This window comes from Lissotriton vulgaris, chromosome 1_2, assembly GCF_964263255.1.
Source record: "Lissotriton vulgaris chromosome 1_2, aLisVul1.2, whole genome shotgun sequence".
Lineage (NCBI taxonomy): Eukaryota > Metazoa > Chordata > Amphibia > Caudata > Salamandridae > Lissotriton > Lissotriton vulgaris.
In genome coordinates, this window is record NC_141686.1 from 177,950,686 (window position 1) to 177,967,729 (window position 17,044).

The window sequence follows — 17,044 nt, forward strand, 5'->3', positions numbered from 1 at the left end:
AAAGTCAGAAGTGAGCATGATCCTGGCTACAGATGATGGGGTGGAAGAAGAGATTGAACCTCTCCCTGACCTCCAGTCTACTAAGGAGCATGATGTGTCAGTGAAATGTGTGATCCTCTCCCCGACACTTACCCCAAAGCAGCAGGGTGACTGTCATCAGTTGATGGGGCAGTTCGCCACACCATTCTCTCTGACCCCAGGTGTTACTCAGTGGTGTACCCATGACGTGGCCACTGGTTACAGCCCTCATGTAAACACAAGATTTAAAGGTTGACTGACCAGGTCAAGGCAAGGCCAGCATCAAAGAGGAGGTCTCTAAGGTGTTGGTGTTAGGGTTGATAGAGCACTCCAACAGTCCTTGGGCCAGACCAGTATCTTTGTCCCAAAGGCTGCCGCACCCGTTGCCACTCCTGAACTCTTGTTTCATGTGGACTACCCCGGGCTCAGTGCCATCACCAGTACTGTCGCACACCTGATTCCCAGAGCGTATGAGCTCATTGATCGGTTGGGAGCTGCCAAGTGCCTCAGCACATTTGATTTGATGTCTGGGTACTGGCAGATTGCCTTGCCAAGGAGAGGTCAGCATTCTCAACCCCAGAGGTGTATTACATATTCTGGGTGATGCCCTTTGGATTGAAGAATGCTGCTGCCACCTTTCAGAGGAGAAGCGTGGTTCAAGGAGAAGTGTGGCTCAATGATTAGAGCGGCAGACCCTGATGCAGAGGTCTAGCCCGGGACCAGGGTTCAATTCCCTGCCTCGGCGGGTCTTGGGCTCAAAATTCCACGGACCTGATAATTCTCACCTCGGTACCTATTCCAATCATGGAGTCCCACTCTGCAACTCTGGGCAATAGCTTGCTTAATCTCCACAACGGCCCCCACAACGCTAAGGATGCCTGGCCTCCACCTTTGTGGTGCCCAGGAGTGGACGCCTCACAGGGAAAGCCAGGATGGGTTCTGCAGCGGTATTCGTACAAGCGCCTTGAGACCCTTGCGGGTGAGTAGTGCGCTATACAAGTATCAATTTCCATTTTAGTTAACCAGTTATTGGCTGGACTGGAAGATTTTAGTGCTGCATACCTGGATGACATTGCAGTTTTCAGTTCCATCTAAGAACACTTGCAGCACCTCTAGGAAGTGTTGAAGATTCTGCAGAGGGCAGGCCTCACTATCAAGGCTGGTAAGTGCCAGATTGGGACCTCTGTGGTGTACTTGAGACACCAAGTAGGAAGCGGCCAGGTGGCGCCACCTACAGCCTACGATTGACACCATTGTGTCTTGGGAGCCCCCAAGCCACAGACAGAGATGAGAGGCTTTTTAGGTCTCACTGGTTACTACAAGAGATTTGTTAAGGGCTATGGCACCATTGTTTCCTGCCAGGAAGCTTTTGATGCCCTGAAGGCAGCTATGTGCATCATACCCATGCACAAGGCACCTGACTTCTCCAAGGAATTTGAAATGCAGACTGATGCTTCAGAGCATGGTGTGGTAGCTGTGCTCTCACAACTGAACGAAGGGCCTAGACCAGCCTGTATTATTCCTTAGCAGTAGACTACACCCCAGAGAACAGAGGTGGAGTGCCATAGAAAGAGAAGCTTTTGCTTTGGTCTGGGCACTGAAGAAGTTAAGACCCTACCTATCTGGGACTCACTTCCGAGTTCAGAAAGACCATAGGCCCCTCAGATGGTTGATGCAAATGAGGGGTGAGGACCCAAAACTGTTGAGGTGGTCCATCTCCCTACAGGGAATGGACTTTACGGTGGATCACTAGCTTGGCACAGAATTCGCCAATGGCGATGGCCTGTCAAGGTTTTCCTCCTTACTGAAGAGAACTCCAAGGAGGTTGGGTAGATCTCCCTACTATCAGCCGGAGGGGAAATGTGTTAGACTTGGCATCTTTTGGCATGTTTTCCCTGTCTTTTTGGTTTCCGACCTCCAACTTCTGACTCTGTTTTTGCTGGTTTACTCTCTCTGCGCACTTTCTCACTGCTGTTCAGTCTTAAAGTGCATGTGATCCGGTTGTAAAATGTTATTATGGATTGGTGTTTCCATGATTGGCATATTTGATTTACTGGTAAGTCTCTAGTAAAGTGCACTGAGAGTGTCAGGGCCTGCAGCACTGATTGTGCCACTCACATTAGTAGCCCCAAAAATGTAACTCAGGCCTGCCATTGCAGGGCCTGTGTGCAGTCTGGTACTGCCATGTCGACTTGGCAAGTGCACCCACTTGCCAGCCCCTACCCTACCCTTCCATTTTCATACATGTCAGTCACCCCTAAAGTAGCCCAAGGTACCCCTGTGGGCAGGGTTCAGTGTATGTGAAAGGTAGTCATTGCCCTGGTGTGTGTGACATGTCTTTTAGTAGGCCTGAACGTAGAATGTAAAAATGCATCTTTTAGCAAGGGAGATTTTTACATTCTATGTTGCTTTCTTGCTTAGCCATAGAGTTTGCCTCTGCTAGGGTGTGCATTTACTGTCTGGCTTCGGAGTGACAGGGGCTGGGTATGTGCAGTGGCTCATGAGAGTCTGGCTGAGTCAGAGCTGGGCTGAAGAGACCTTGGTTGCATTTAGACCAGGGGAGAAGATTTCCTTTCACCTTAATGGGCCTGGTCTGCCTTCCACAATGCTGTCTCCCCCTCCTGCAAGGATGCAGGGCCAGAGAGGACAGAACTGGTTTGGACTAGGCACAGACACTATCTGCTTGAGAGAACAAAGGGGTTTTGAGCATAAATATTGGGGCCCAGCCCCCAGAACATTAGAACTCGCTGGAATCAAGAAACCTGGGAGAGCTGCGTTGCTGTGTTGTTGATTTGTGGATAGGCCTGCATTTGCTGCTTATGCCATGGGCAGTGAAATGATTGGACTGTCTTTACTTGTGCTGAGTATCTATTAGGGCTTGAAATAGAGCTTACCTTCTGTTCTGAAGTCGCGGGCACTGCAAAGACTTCACCAACCTCAGTATACCTCTATTGGAACCGCTGTTTCAGTTGCCACAGAAAAGCGAAATGCAACTGACTCCGTCAGGGACTCTGTCATTGGCTCTCTGTCCCAACAGCAGGACAGAAGGCACTGTCCAAATCTTGGCACCGCAACACTGATCTCACCGACGATGACAACTAACACCACCGAGCCGCTGCTTGCACTTTGACCTGTGGGCAGTGTACTCTGCTCCACTTACTTTACTTTGCCATCCTGGTCTCACCGACGCTGTTGCTGACTTCGACACCCATGACCCCTTTGTGACTGGGGGCACCGCTCATAAGTTTTATGATGCATCGCCTTGCCCCACACAGCAGTCTGGGCCGACTGATCCCATCTCCTGCTAACAGACTCTAGGGCATATTACCAACAACTAGCGATAATTATCGCTGTGTTGGTTTAGCTGTGATTTTTTATCGCCGAGCTGCGGCGATTTTCATCGCTTAGGAACCTTGCTATTATCAAGGTATATCTCCTAAGCAATAAAAATCGGCCGAAATGCATGAATATCGCTGAAAAGTCAGCGATATTCATGCATTACCGAGCTAATGCTCTAAGCCTTGTTATCCACCTACTATTGGATAACATGGCTAAGAACTGCTCTGGGGCAGGTGTTAGCTTTTGGAGATATTCGCGCTTAGCGTGAATATCTCCAAAAGTTGGTAATAGGAGATAGCGATGTTAGTGACTGTTTCCAGTCGCTAACATCTTGGCACGCCCACTTTCAATGTCATTAGTGATAAATATCATTGACATGCAAAGTGGGGCCCAAGATGGTCGCTATCTCCTACTAGCTGTCGCTAACGGGTGTTAGCGACAGCTAGGTAGTAGGGAGATATTTTATCTCCTCTTTCTTGGCTTTTAAAGCCAAAAAAGCGGAGATAAGCCCCCTTGATAATATGCCCCTCTGTGCTTGCACTGAGCACAGCCTCACCCTGCACCTTAAGCCTTGGTCTCACCGACGCCATCTGGACAATTGTCACCTAGCCGTTGCCTCCACTGCATCCAGAGAGCACCACATCCTGTATCACTTTCATTTTGCAACGCGACGGTTGCCGCTACTGGCTCACACCAACGTACAAGCCGCAATGGGAAAAGTACTTTTTACAGAGTCTGCCCACGCTTTTGCAGGCCTGTACCGATGAGGTTGGCTTGAATTTTTAGACTCTGTTGTTTTCAGCATCGTGGTAGCCCCGGACAGAGCTACAGACTTAAAAAAACTGTGTTTTTTTAATGGGATTTATACAATTTTAAGGATATCTTGCAATGTATATATATTTTGAGTACTGTATGTTGCATTTTTGATCATTTAGGTCTTGTTTTGGATATATGAAAATATTTGATATTTTTCTAAACTGACGTGGTGTCCTTTTGCAGTGTTTTCCCTGTATTACTGTTATGTGCAAATGTTTATCACACTGCTTCTGAGATAAGCCTGAATGTCCGTGCCAAGCTACTAAGGTATTTTAGGAGTGTAACTGGGAAGAAGGGTCCCTACTTGGACAAAGGTGGCTACCTCTGCCAACTAGAGACCCTATGTCTAACAATGACTTATGTGTGAGGCTAATGATACCAGTTATCAAATGAGTAGGACCTTAAAGGAGCATATTGAAAATGTGTCGGTTGGGAGAATGACCGGGCCAAGCGCTGAGTAGAACACTATATGGGTCAAGAACAGAGAAAATTAAGAGCTTCACATGCATTCATTTAGGTGTGCTTCTGTCTGATACTGTGTCAAGGACCCACAAATGTGTATGGTAGCCCCCATCAGAAGTGTTTTATCTCTGGAACAATTGTGTTAGTTCATGGTATAATGGTGGCAATGGAATTAGTACGGTCATTCTTGACTATTTTGGGCATTTGTGGTCTCGTTGTGGCATAATGGCAGCCATCAGTGACATCTTGAGAGCATCACTGGCCTACTGACTGGCCCTGAGAGAATGGTGGTTGAACCATGCATAATAACACCCGTGCTGTTTTGGTGTAGAGCCTTGGCACAAAAGTGATCCTGGTACAACAAGGGCATTGTTGGCATAATGCAGGCATCCTCATAGTGATGGTGGGCATTCATGTCCAAATATTGTAATACTGTGGCAGAACCTGTCTATTTTTACTCATAGGCACTTTATTTATTTATTTATTTATTTAGAAGTTTTCTATAGCGCTAACAAGACCCGAAGGTAGCAGAGCGCTTTACAGTAAAAGGAATGAAAAGATGGACAAAAAGACACATAACAAATAAAGGTGATCATCAAATGACAATTAGGGGGGAGGAGAAGTTCGTACAGTAGGACTTCTTGGTAATAGGACGAGCAGATGTTAAAATAATCTGTCTTTTCTAAAATTAAGAACTAATATTTTAAAGGCAAAATTACGTTTTTTTCACAAAAGGTTGGGCCCTATTCACAGAACTAACTTAAGACAAAATCCAAAACTTACTACTTTTGGTACTAATTTGTCTTAAGACAGACTTAAGACAACATCCTAACTTAAGTCTGTCTTAAGACAAATTTAAGACAAAATCCTAACTACTGTGAATACCAAAAGTAGTAAGTTTAGGATTTTGTCTTAAGTTAGTTCTGTGAATCGGGCCTGTTGTTTTGGGAAAGTCAGTTTGTTGACAAAGAAAAAAAGGTTGCAGTTCTAAAACACATTTGAAGTTGTTAGTTGAATGATAATTCAAGCTGATTTGGGGATACATAATGCTCTGCTTCTGTTCTTTGTGCCACAGCGCATAGGATGATTTGAATGTTTCTGCATTAGTCAGGTGGAGGCATTTAATATTGATAAATATGTTCTTGGCAGTTCTGCTGGTCTCCTAGAATGCTTGGGCAGTCACTATTGTTTTCACCTGCTTAGGGTGTTTATAGAGCAATGTTAAAACACAATTTTACAAAGATGAAATATGCCAGTAGCTCAGGAGCAGAAATAGCTCTCAGTACAGAAATGGTTGAAGCCCGCTTATTCAATGGCGAGAGGAGGTGATGTAAAGCACCCTTCTGTTTATTACGATTATGATGAGGATTATGATGACTATTATTATTGTTTTGTTGTTTTTGTTCTTGTTTTTGGTCTTTAATGTATGTTACTTCAAGTGGCTGGAAACCAGCTAAAGCTGTCTTTAAGTGGGCCCAGAGAACTGTTATCGAGCAGTAGCAACCTTTGTTTCTTATAAAACCATACACTCTCTCACCTCACAAGATTATTTATTTTTTATTTTTAAAGAAAGTAATATAGCTCAGTAGGGTTGAAATTGCTTGATATATGTTCTTGTTCAGGGTGATTCTGGGCCTTATTACGAGTTCAGCGGTCCATAAACCCCCTTCCCCTGGTGAAGGTCCGACTATGGTGGTCCGTATGCCGTATTACGAGTTATATTTATTGACTTTGTGGAGACCAATGCCGAACTGCTAGCTGTGCCAGCAGACAGTTGGGGTCATTGTCGGTGGAAAGCAGCCTCCATAGGGTGGTACAGAGACACAACACCGCTGTTCATATTACAAGTTGGCATTCCCGAGCCAACCAAGATGGTCAAAGGTCGGCAGAGACAAAGGATTTGGGGTGAATACTTACCCCTTTCCTGTTCTTCGCAGCAGATTTCATTGTGGATCCCTTTCTCCAGGTCCCCCCTACACAGCAGCATATTCACCCAGAGGAATGTGGCCCAGTCGGTGGCAAAATACAGGTAAGTACTTTGGTACCAAATACCCATTACCGGGAGTGCACACATATGAGTTTGACTTTGGCAATGGGTATGTGGTATTTTTCTATGGATATCATGCATATGTGTGCATTCAACAAATATGCCATGGGAATGCACAGTCATCGACATATATAGAAATATGTTGCCCAACACCGCATGACCTCAACAGCCACACCTCAGGACTCTGGTGAAACTCATAATTAGGCAGTCAGGAGGCCAAAGAAGCAGCGGTCTCCTGGCTGTGGCTGATGTGGTCCTTTGGTGGTCGGACTGCCGAACTCGAAATCAGGCTGTCTGTCTTCTTGGACTCTTCTTCCTGTCTGATATAATCCTTTTTTTAGAACTCATATGCACTTCTGTGTCCACCTATTAAGTGGAATTCATTAACATAATTTCCCAGACATTTCATTTTGCCTAAATTCAAACAGAACATTTGAATAACTTTAACCTGACTGTGTTTACATTCATGTTTATCATGCATTGAAGCACTGACCTGAATTGTGCATTACTTTGTTTAGCAGAACATGTAGTGTATGTTTATCCCTTCTAGTTCTTCTTCCTCCTCAGATTATCATTGCATCCAACAAGATGGAAGCAGCAAATCAAACACATGTGACAGAATTCCTTCTCATGGGTCTCACTAAGGATCCAGAAACACAGGTCCTTCTCTTTGTGATCTTCATAATCATCTACATGGTGACAGTCCTGGGAAATCTTGGCATTATTGTACTCATACGGATTGTGAACTCCCTACACACACCCATGTATCTTTTTCTCAGCATGCTCTCTTTTACTGATCTGTGCTACTCCTCTGTTATAACCCCTAAGCTGCTGTCCAGCCTGCTTCAGGAGGATGCTACAATCTCCTTCAGTGCATGTGGTACACAGCTTTTCTTCTTCTCAGGCTTTGCAGGGACAGAGTGCCTCCTCCTCGCAGTGATGTCGTATGATAGGTATGTTGCAATATGCCACCCTCTGCTCTATCGGGTGATCATGAGGACAACGGTTTGCCTGCAACTCATCACCATCTCTTATGGTGGTGGTTTTCTGCAATCTGCAATACTGACTGGCTTTACCTTCTCTTTATCTTTCTGTGGCACCAATCAGGTAGAGAAGTTCTACTGTGACCTACCTCCAATCTTGAAGCTCTCGTGTTCCAACACCTTCACCAGTGAAGTGGTTACATTTGTCTTTGCTGTCATGTTCGGTGTGGCATCACTTCTGACTATTCTCATTTCTTATGGTTACATTATCTCCACCGTTGTGACCACTAACTCCAGAGGTGGCCGGTGCCGCGCATTCTCTACATGTGCCTCCCACTTCACCTGTGTTATCCTCTTCTACGGTACCCTCCTCTTTGTATACCTGCAGCCATCAACAACCTATTCCACGAGTTTTGTGGTCTCATTATTCTACACAGTGGTGATCCCAATGTTGAATCCCATTATCTACAGCTTAAGGAATCAGGAAGTGAAATCTGCCCTTAGGAGGACTTTTCAGAGGAGGATTTTTCTTCAATGATTGTTCCAAACAATAGTGAAATGTATTATTTTGCAACTCTGTATTCTTCAGTACGACATTTTGCACATAGGGTCTTTCCGAAATTTAAATGGTATAGCTGCACTTTGAGTGTGGCATGTTGTTGAGTACCAATATCAATATGAAGGAAAGCCACTGTCTCTATGGTATTCTATCATGGCAGCTACACAGGCTTGAGTCTTGACTCCTACAGCATTCTTTATTTTATACATTGTGACTCTGGTGCAAGTGGTTAACTAGCCCCAGGGTTTCTTGTTCTGGTGGCATCATGAGATGAGAATGCAAAAGATGATCAAAGTTAGAATATATGTCTTCAGGAAATAAATATTTCTTAAAGATTAGTAAACCTGAATGCAAAAAGACCTTTGCTTCATTGTGTACTATTACTTAATGAAGTGATTTTAAAACACTTTCTATTGATTTGGATTTAATGCAATACACAGGTAACAGACAATATGCAAATTAACTCACTGCTTAGCATTCACATGCATCATGTACTCCTTGGATGAAGGCCACCTCTACATATGGTTTGTATCATGACTGCCAGCAGAGCCCCATACCTTCATGAATTTGCGGGGACAGCCCCTACCTGGGACTTAGAAATACTATTTCAATTAAAAAGGTACAATTGAGAAGCTGTAGCATAAACAATTTCCAACTCGAAATGGGCTTCGTCGCAGCTGGTTACACTCTAGTCAGCATTAGGATAGATGTGACTATTGAAATTAAGCGTGCATATCCTTATGTAGTTCATCAGAAGCCAGATTGTGACTAAAATCCATTTCCTTTTGCAGGATCAGTATCAAACTCAAATTGAACACAAAAGTGTCGAATGTGAATGGGAAGAGCAGCAGATACACTCACCCTGTTAGACAGGGTCAGCCTGCCATGCTGTTACTCTTGTAGAAAGTCCTGGTGGGACAGTGGGTCCTTTTGGTTTGCTATTTAGAGAGGCTACAAGCTGGACAAGCCCTCTGTGCTCTCATTGGCAATGGGATGCATGGACTTGTCCCTGTCACTATGCAATCCGTGGAAGATTGAATGCAGCGTCCTGCCTGACCTTCTGAGCTGATACCTGGTCTCTTCAGTCAGTTCCCACTCCATATGGAGCCAGATAAGGGACCTTTACTCCAGGGCTGGAGCCCCCGTGATGTGGCTCAGCAAGAGCGACATGAGGTTGCAATGCTGGCCAGGCTTGGTGAAGAATGATGCATGATTGCTCTCCATATTTCCTTCTTCAAAGATGCACTATGGGAAAACAGGCTCTCTAGATAATTTTGCATGAACCCAGAGGTAACAGCTCTGTGGGTGGACTGAGTTACTCCTGAAGCACGTCTCATCAGAACAACACGTAAATTGATCATCACTCACGCCCTCATGTCCGCCATATGATCATTAGTCATAGCAACAGACGCACAAAGAAAGGCTGATGTTGCCCGCCTTGTATTGCTTTCCTTCATGTGAAATTATTCAGGTCAGAGTTGTGGACTGAATGCACAAAATGGAGGGGGTAGAGTTGAACATGTCTTGTGTGCAAACATGTTAACACTTTTATATAGAAATTAAAAACATACCATATGCCTCGTCTGAAACTACTCTAAGTAAGTAATTCAGCCTCTGATTAATTTTACTGGTGAAAATGAAGACATATTGTTATTTTGTACGTAAACTGATCAGGAAATAAACCAAAAACCCTGTCTAGCGTCATCTTTAAACACACATTTGCAATGCATTAGGTCTCACATTTACGAAATTCTTGTAAATGTGACACCAATTGCAATTGCATTGCAAATGCTTCTTTATGCAAGAAAATCCACGGGAGTGATACCAAAAAGAAAAACAAGCATAGGCTGTGCCAACAGGTCTCGCCCTATATTGGAGTTTAGTATATAAAAAGTAATAAAAAGCAGTGAAAGTATTGAAGAGCAGTGGTAGAATAACAGAAAACAAACCCCAACAACGTCAACAGAAAAGGAAAATATAAATGATCTACTGTATTTTCTAATAACATGCAATGCTTAAGATCATTTAAATAAAATACTCAATGTTTTTTTAAACATTATTTTTAAGTTTGACTGTTTGGTATAGCTGTATTAACCCGGTTCCAGCGGCGAAGGGTAGGTGCTTACTGAGAAGCCCAGGCATTACCAACCTTATGGTGAAAGAACTCCCTGGAGCTTTACCCGCTGGACACTGTTGTTGTCTGATTGTTTTTAACTTTAGGTATTAACAATCACAACAAGAAGAAGGGTAATATAATAGTGTTTCCCTTCACTCATTAGAGTGGTAGCCACGTAAGCATACAGACACCACATTCTAATAGCCTAGACAGTCTTACACAAATTAGATACCTGCTAATAGTCAACTAGGTCCTGCAGAATCGCTAGTCAATTTCACAATAGCGAGAAACATGTTGACCGTACTATAAACTTCTAGATGATAGTTGGAAACATTATTTTCCACTACTCTCCTCTAGAATAATCATTTTTAACTAAAGCAGTGGCCCTTTGAATAAAGAATTTCCCGGTACCACTAGCTTTATTTTAATTCCTCATACCATTTCACGTCTACCCCCTTGTTCTGGCCCCACACCTGCACTTCATCTATACGGCTGTTGGAAAAAGATCTCCGCCAAAGAGCCCCTCTATGAGGTGTTGCCCGTTGGGTATTGCACCGCCGACCCAACGAGGAGCAGGCCCAAATGATGAAGCATGACACCTGAAAGGGTGTGTGAGGGCATTAAATCCAACAAAATGGATTCCCAGGGCTACCATCTGGTTACCCTGTCATAAATCATCTGCATCCCAGACTGTAGCTTTTCCATTTTTCCTCCAGGAACAACACGATAACTTTTGTGTAGATTCACTAGTTGGGCACGTCGTGTTTGGACCTTCTGCTCCTTTGGAACAGTAATAGCCCCCCACTCCTCCCTTTGATACCTATAGCTGTATTAATCACACCAACAGACACAGCTTCAATTGGGCCGGGTCCTGCCAGTTCTCACCATAGTTAGCTCTAAAAAGCTGGTGCCGAATCAACTACATATGCACTGCGATTTACTTCCAGCCACACCTTGCATGACTCCAGCATCTTTGACCATGTCCGCTGGCAAAACGGAAAACAAACCCCAACAACTGCAACAGAAAACAAAACTAAAAACGCTCTGCCGTATTATTTAATTAATAAAATGCAGTGTTTAATATTAGTAAAATAAAATGCTCTGTGGTTTTTTTAATATAAGTTTTACGTTTGACTGTTGTAATAAAAGTCATACTGCAATTACCATTAGGATAATTCATAACAGATGCACATTAAAACATAATCAAAGGCACAGACCATTTTTAGGACAGAATTGAAATTAAACTGCAGTTCAGATAAGGATTGTTACTAACAGATGCACGCTGAAACAGAAACAAAGCAACAGAGCTCCTTTAGGTCATAATGGAAGTCAGACTGCAGTTACGATAAGGATAATTGCTAACAGATGCACGTCTCTGGAAACAGGGGCCATCACACGCTACATAGTGTGATGGCCAAACTAAATACTCACTAAGTGAAATAGCCAGAAGGAGAAAAGGGAGGGACTTTTACAACCCAACACCAATGCAAAGGCTACATTTTTGAATGGCACAGCCAACAGCCAATAGAAAGCAGTTACTTTTTTAATACACATAGAATACGATACAGTATGTCTTGCAGACAGTGCAAGTGCTGTCTAGATTCGGCCTAAAAAATTGATTAACAAAACACCAATCCCAGCGAGGAAGAAACACATGAATGTGTCAATGTGCTAATGCGAGGTGTCCCCTCTAGTGAAGTGAAAAGTACCAGAAGTCCCTCTTTCCCCCATGGCCAAACAAAGTTGTTTTTTGTTATTGTTATCTTAACCCCTTAAGTGCTGCGTCGGGGCGTTGGCCGACGGCAGCACTACCTCCCCAGTGCTGCGCACGACCATTGGACGTCCATTCAGCACTAGTTCCAATGGACAGCGCAGCACTGGGGAGGGATATTTGCGCCACATCTATGAGTTTAAGAAGAGTTTTCCTTCTGTCAACAAGGGTTAAGAAAAGCCATAGACGAAGTTTTGTGCAAACCAGAACATCTGACCCGCAGATATGGTCTTTAAAAACAGAAAGATTGCACATTTCAAGTTGGATTTTGCTGCGTTACATAAAGTTCTGAACTGCTGTAAACAAAATTCCCATCCCGTCTTATAGCTGGTAATTGGTGCCTGTTAGTTTCAGATGATATTTTTACTAAATCCGTGGAATGTATGTTTTTTGTAAGCTGGACCTGCATTTTACTGTCCAAACTATGTAACAATAACTAAATCCAGCAAAAACATTATGTAACCCATAAACTGGAACGTCCACTGGGGATATGGACGGCCACGCTTGATTCTTAGAGTGCATTTACATTTGGCTGTTGATCACCCACGATTGTTTCAAACCACTGTTTCACGGTATTGTGCACAAATTACTGCCCGACATTCACGAGAAATAAAATATCTAAATGATATTTATATAAAGCGTTGCATGTGTATTTATTGAAAGGAGCATATTTTTTGATTGTGAAGAGCTTTGCGAGATGTGAAGAGCATGTAATTTTACACAACCTCAGGGAAGTGGCATGGTTTCGGCAAGCCAGCTTTTGTGCAGATCCATGCAGAAATAAACAAGCTGAGTCCAGAATCGAAAATTTTGCCAGGTAAGGTCACCGTGAAAGCTCAGCAGCTTAGGCCGCTGTATGGTATTGTAAAAACCTTGTACTCTCTCTACCCATGCACCTCCGCCCCTCTGGGTGGTATGGACATTCGGCTGATTATCTGCTGGTTGAAGTCAGTGGCCATCTGCAGCTACCAGAGAAGGAAGAGGCCCGCCACTTGCAGGCGGCCAGATGCATAGAAGCTGTCCCAAAAAGTCCATGGCAGAGCTCCCAGTGCTGCCCTGATCCCGGACACACTGCTCTCCAGCACAGAACACCTTATTCATCCAAATTACTTAATGTGCCAGGTTACTGTGACACCACAGATTCGATTTTCACAGTTATTATTAAAAATAGAGGTGCGCGAGCGGCGCCATGTTGAAAAAAGGAAAGGCGAAACCCCTAACTTAAAGATCAAGGGGCATATTACCAACAACTAGCGATAATTATCGCTATGTTGGTTTAGAGGCGATATTTTGTATCGCCGAGCTGCGGCGATTTTTATCGCTTAGGAACCTTGCTATTATCAAGGTTTATCTCCTAAGCGATAAAAATCGGCCGAAATGCATGAATATCGCTTAAAAGTCAGCAATATTCATGCATTACCGAGCTAATGCTCTTAGCCATGTTATCCACCTACCATTGGATAACATGGCTAAGAACTGCTCAAGGCAGGTGTTAGCTTTTGGAGATATTCGCGCTTAGCGCGAATATCTCCAAAAGTTGGTAATAGGAGATAGCAATGTTAGCGACTGTTTCCCGTCGCTAACATCTTGGCACGCCCACTTTGCATGTCATTAGTGATAAATATCACTGACATGCAAAGTGGGGCCCAAGATGGTCGCGATCTCCTACTAGCTGTCGCTAACTGGTGTTAGCGACAGCTAGGTAAAAGGGAGATAAGTTTATCTCTGCTTTCTTGTCTTTTAAAGCCAAAAAAGGGGAGATAACCCCCCTTGATAATATGCCCCAAAGTGTGTGTGCCACTCTGCACAAATTAGAAAAATATTTGCAATGCCATAGGTCTTGCATTTAAATGCGAGGCCTATGGCATTGCAAACAAGCGGCCACCATATTCCCACGCTAAATGTCGGCATCGTGCCTGAGGTAGGACAAACGCAATAAAGAAAATAGTGCTGACAAGATTAAACAACACATCCCATGTAATAACCGAAGTAAAGAGGCCAGTCACTTTGGGAGGTGACAAATGCAGACAAGGCGATACCAAGGAGGGACTAACAAGCCTGTTAGGAAATCAGAAGCCTGCATTCACAAAGGGCAATGGCACAAGCCGATGGCAACTATGGACAGGGCTTCTATTAGTTACTCCACCACAACAAGTCTTGCAGAGCACTGTATGAGCGCTGGCTCTAGGCTCGACCTAAAAATGGCAATGTCTTTTACCCATGTGTTTTGGTTTGGGGTGGAGTGGACATATAAATCAGCATTTGCAATGTAATTGGTTTCGTAGTTTGTAAAAGTTAGAGCTCTTGCCATTGAAAATTGCACATTTTAAAAACTTTTTTGTATCAACTGGAATGATGATATTTGGATAGTGCTATTGCCATTCATATGACCTTGCAGTACTAGAGAACCAGAAAGTGGGAAATAGGTTATGAGGGAGGAAATACAAAAGTAATATGATGGCTGAAAAAAAAAATTACATCATCCAGGAAATAGCAAACACTCATAGTGAATGCAAGATTAAGTAAAGCATGTGAAATTTAAACAGAAACAACATAGTTGCCTTAAAGTTTTTACACTTATTATTCAGAAATCAGTGAGAGTTTTTGCTTGAAAAGTTCAGAACATGACTACAGGGCAAGAAGGTGGATGTTTCAATGGCCATTGCTGAAATCCTTAAAAAAACGTAAGCACTATGGTTTAAAAAGACCACATCCCTGAACACATAGTACACATTTTATAAACTAAAATAAGGAAAAACATGGATAAGAATCACATTAAACGTTTTCCACTTTAAGCATTTACCAGGTTTTGCAGTACCTCCAGGAATGGTGCATTTCCCTACCCAGGGAAAACACAGGGGCATATTATCAAGGACAGGCGATACATTATCGCCGCTTTTATCGGCAGGAAACTGCCGATAAAGCGGCGATAATGGCCTTAATAATATGCTCTATGAATTCCAATCGAAGCCCATGTTCGATGTGAACACATCTAACATGGGCTTCGATTGGAATGCCATAGAGCATATTATCAAGCCCATTATTGCCGCTTTATCGGCAGTTTCCTGCCGATAAAAGCGGCGATAATGTATCGCCCGTCCTTCATAATATGGCCCAAAGTTAGTTGTTCAAAGAAAGGGGAGAAAACAAAGTAGCACTTCTCTTGCAAGCTCTGTAAGGTGGAGCTAATGTGTGTGGTTGTGAATACAACCAATCTGGCCATTTTGCTGCCTCTCTTTATTGCTTTATCTATGCAATTTTTGTTTCAGATTTTGAATAAGTTTTTCGTCGCGATGCTGCTTTTTGGAATAGAAACAAGTCAGAAAAAGACTGCATTTGCAGCCAAAGATTTTCTTTCCTTTTTGGATCCATTTCACAGGGGAAACATAAAGGAAAGAGGAAAGAGAGGGTAAGAACTATTTTTTTAAGTCATAGTTTTAAGCAAGTGAGGGGAAGCTAGACAGAGACAGCGAGCTAGAGAGAGGGCGGAAGAGGAAAAAAGAGTGAGGGGTTGTGAATAAAACCAATCTGGTCAATTTTCGTACTTTGAACCCTTTTTTTCTCTCTGTTCTGAGGGTGCACTTTGGAATAGAAAAATGTCAGAACAAGACGGCATTTGCAGCCAAAGTGTTTCTTTCTTTTTTGGATCCATTTCACAGGGGAGCAAATCAAAGAAAGGAGAGCAAAGCGAGGGTAACATCCATTTGTTGAAGCTGTGCTTTCCATCAAGTGAGCCGGGGGCAAACCTAACGCCATCAGATATACTAGTTGGAAAATGTGAGCGGGGTAAGCTGCCACTCTGGAACTGGGGAACTGGTGCTCACATAAAGCCCTCCAATACATTCTGATCAGGTTCGCGCTAAACATGCAAAAAATACCAGGAAAGCAGTGCCTCCGTTAGTGTGCGTAGACACCGAAGTGCTCCCAACTATGCATGCCTGATTGCAAAGTGATAATAAACACAGTGCACAGGGCAGTTGAACTAATTATAATACAAATGTCCTAGTTGGAAAATGTTAGCGCAGGGAACTCCCACTTTGGAATTGGAGAACTGGTGCTAACATAAAGTGCTCCAATACCTTCCAGTCAGATTCACGCTACAATTGTAAAGAAGAAGCAGGGTTGTGGGGGGGTGGTGGGGCAACAAAGTGTCCCTTGGGACCTCATTTGGCCCCATATGGTACTGACTCCTGCAGCATGGCTAGACAAAAGATTTGATGCTGCAGTGAGAGTAGTTGAGTGGTGAGCTGGGGAGCCATTTCTGAGTCTGCTGGTGGCTCAACATTCTGTGTTAACATGCTGATTGTTTAATGGCTCTGTGACCAAGGCTAGATGCACCATATAAGGAAAAGCATTTCATATACCATAACATAAGAATTCAAGGCTGCATTCTCGGGGGTGGGTAAGCAGAGTTGTGCAGGGGTGTGGGGTAAAGGGCAAAGGGATATTATACGGCACTGCATTGCAAAATATGCTTAAAGTAACCAAAATAAAAATGAGCAAAACAGCAGTGACCTCCGAGGGGTGGTGGGGGCCTGCATACAGGGCTGTGGGATGAGTGACTAGGGGCATCGGTAGATAAAGCAACGGCAAGCAAATGATGCTACAAAGTTTAACCCCTTGCGTGCTGATGACAGAACGGTTCCGTCATCAGCATCGGTTGAGCTGTGCTGATGACGGAACCATTCCGTCATGACTCCGCCCGCGCAAAGCGGAGTCAGCACAGGCGGAAAACACGCCCCGCACGCAAGGGGTTAATTGGACAAGTAAACAGAACACATAATGAGCAAAGAGGCAGACCAACTAAAAAAAGAATTCTCTCTAAGTATAAATAAGGGTAAAAGTAAGAGCACATGTAAGGGGGCCACTCCTCATGGGAGGAGGCAACATTCCAAAAGGAGGGACTACTAAGTGTAATACCAATAAAAAGTCA

The 17,044-nt window shown here is 43.7% G+C and overlaps 1 protein-coding gene across 1 annotated transcript; it reads left to right on the top strand.

Moving 5' to 3' along the window:
- The first annotated feature begins 7,270 nt into the window (after nucleotides 1-7,270).
- On the top strand, nucleotides 7,271-8,203 carry LOC147734825 (olfactory receptor 5A2-like). Its single transcript, XM_086952488.1, has one exon. It carries the CDS (start codon nucleotides 7,271-7,273, stop codon nucleotides 8,201-8,203), a length of 933 nt encoding a protein of 310 aa, XP_086808614.1.
- Nucleotides 8,204-17,044: the final 8,841 nt, after the last annotated feature.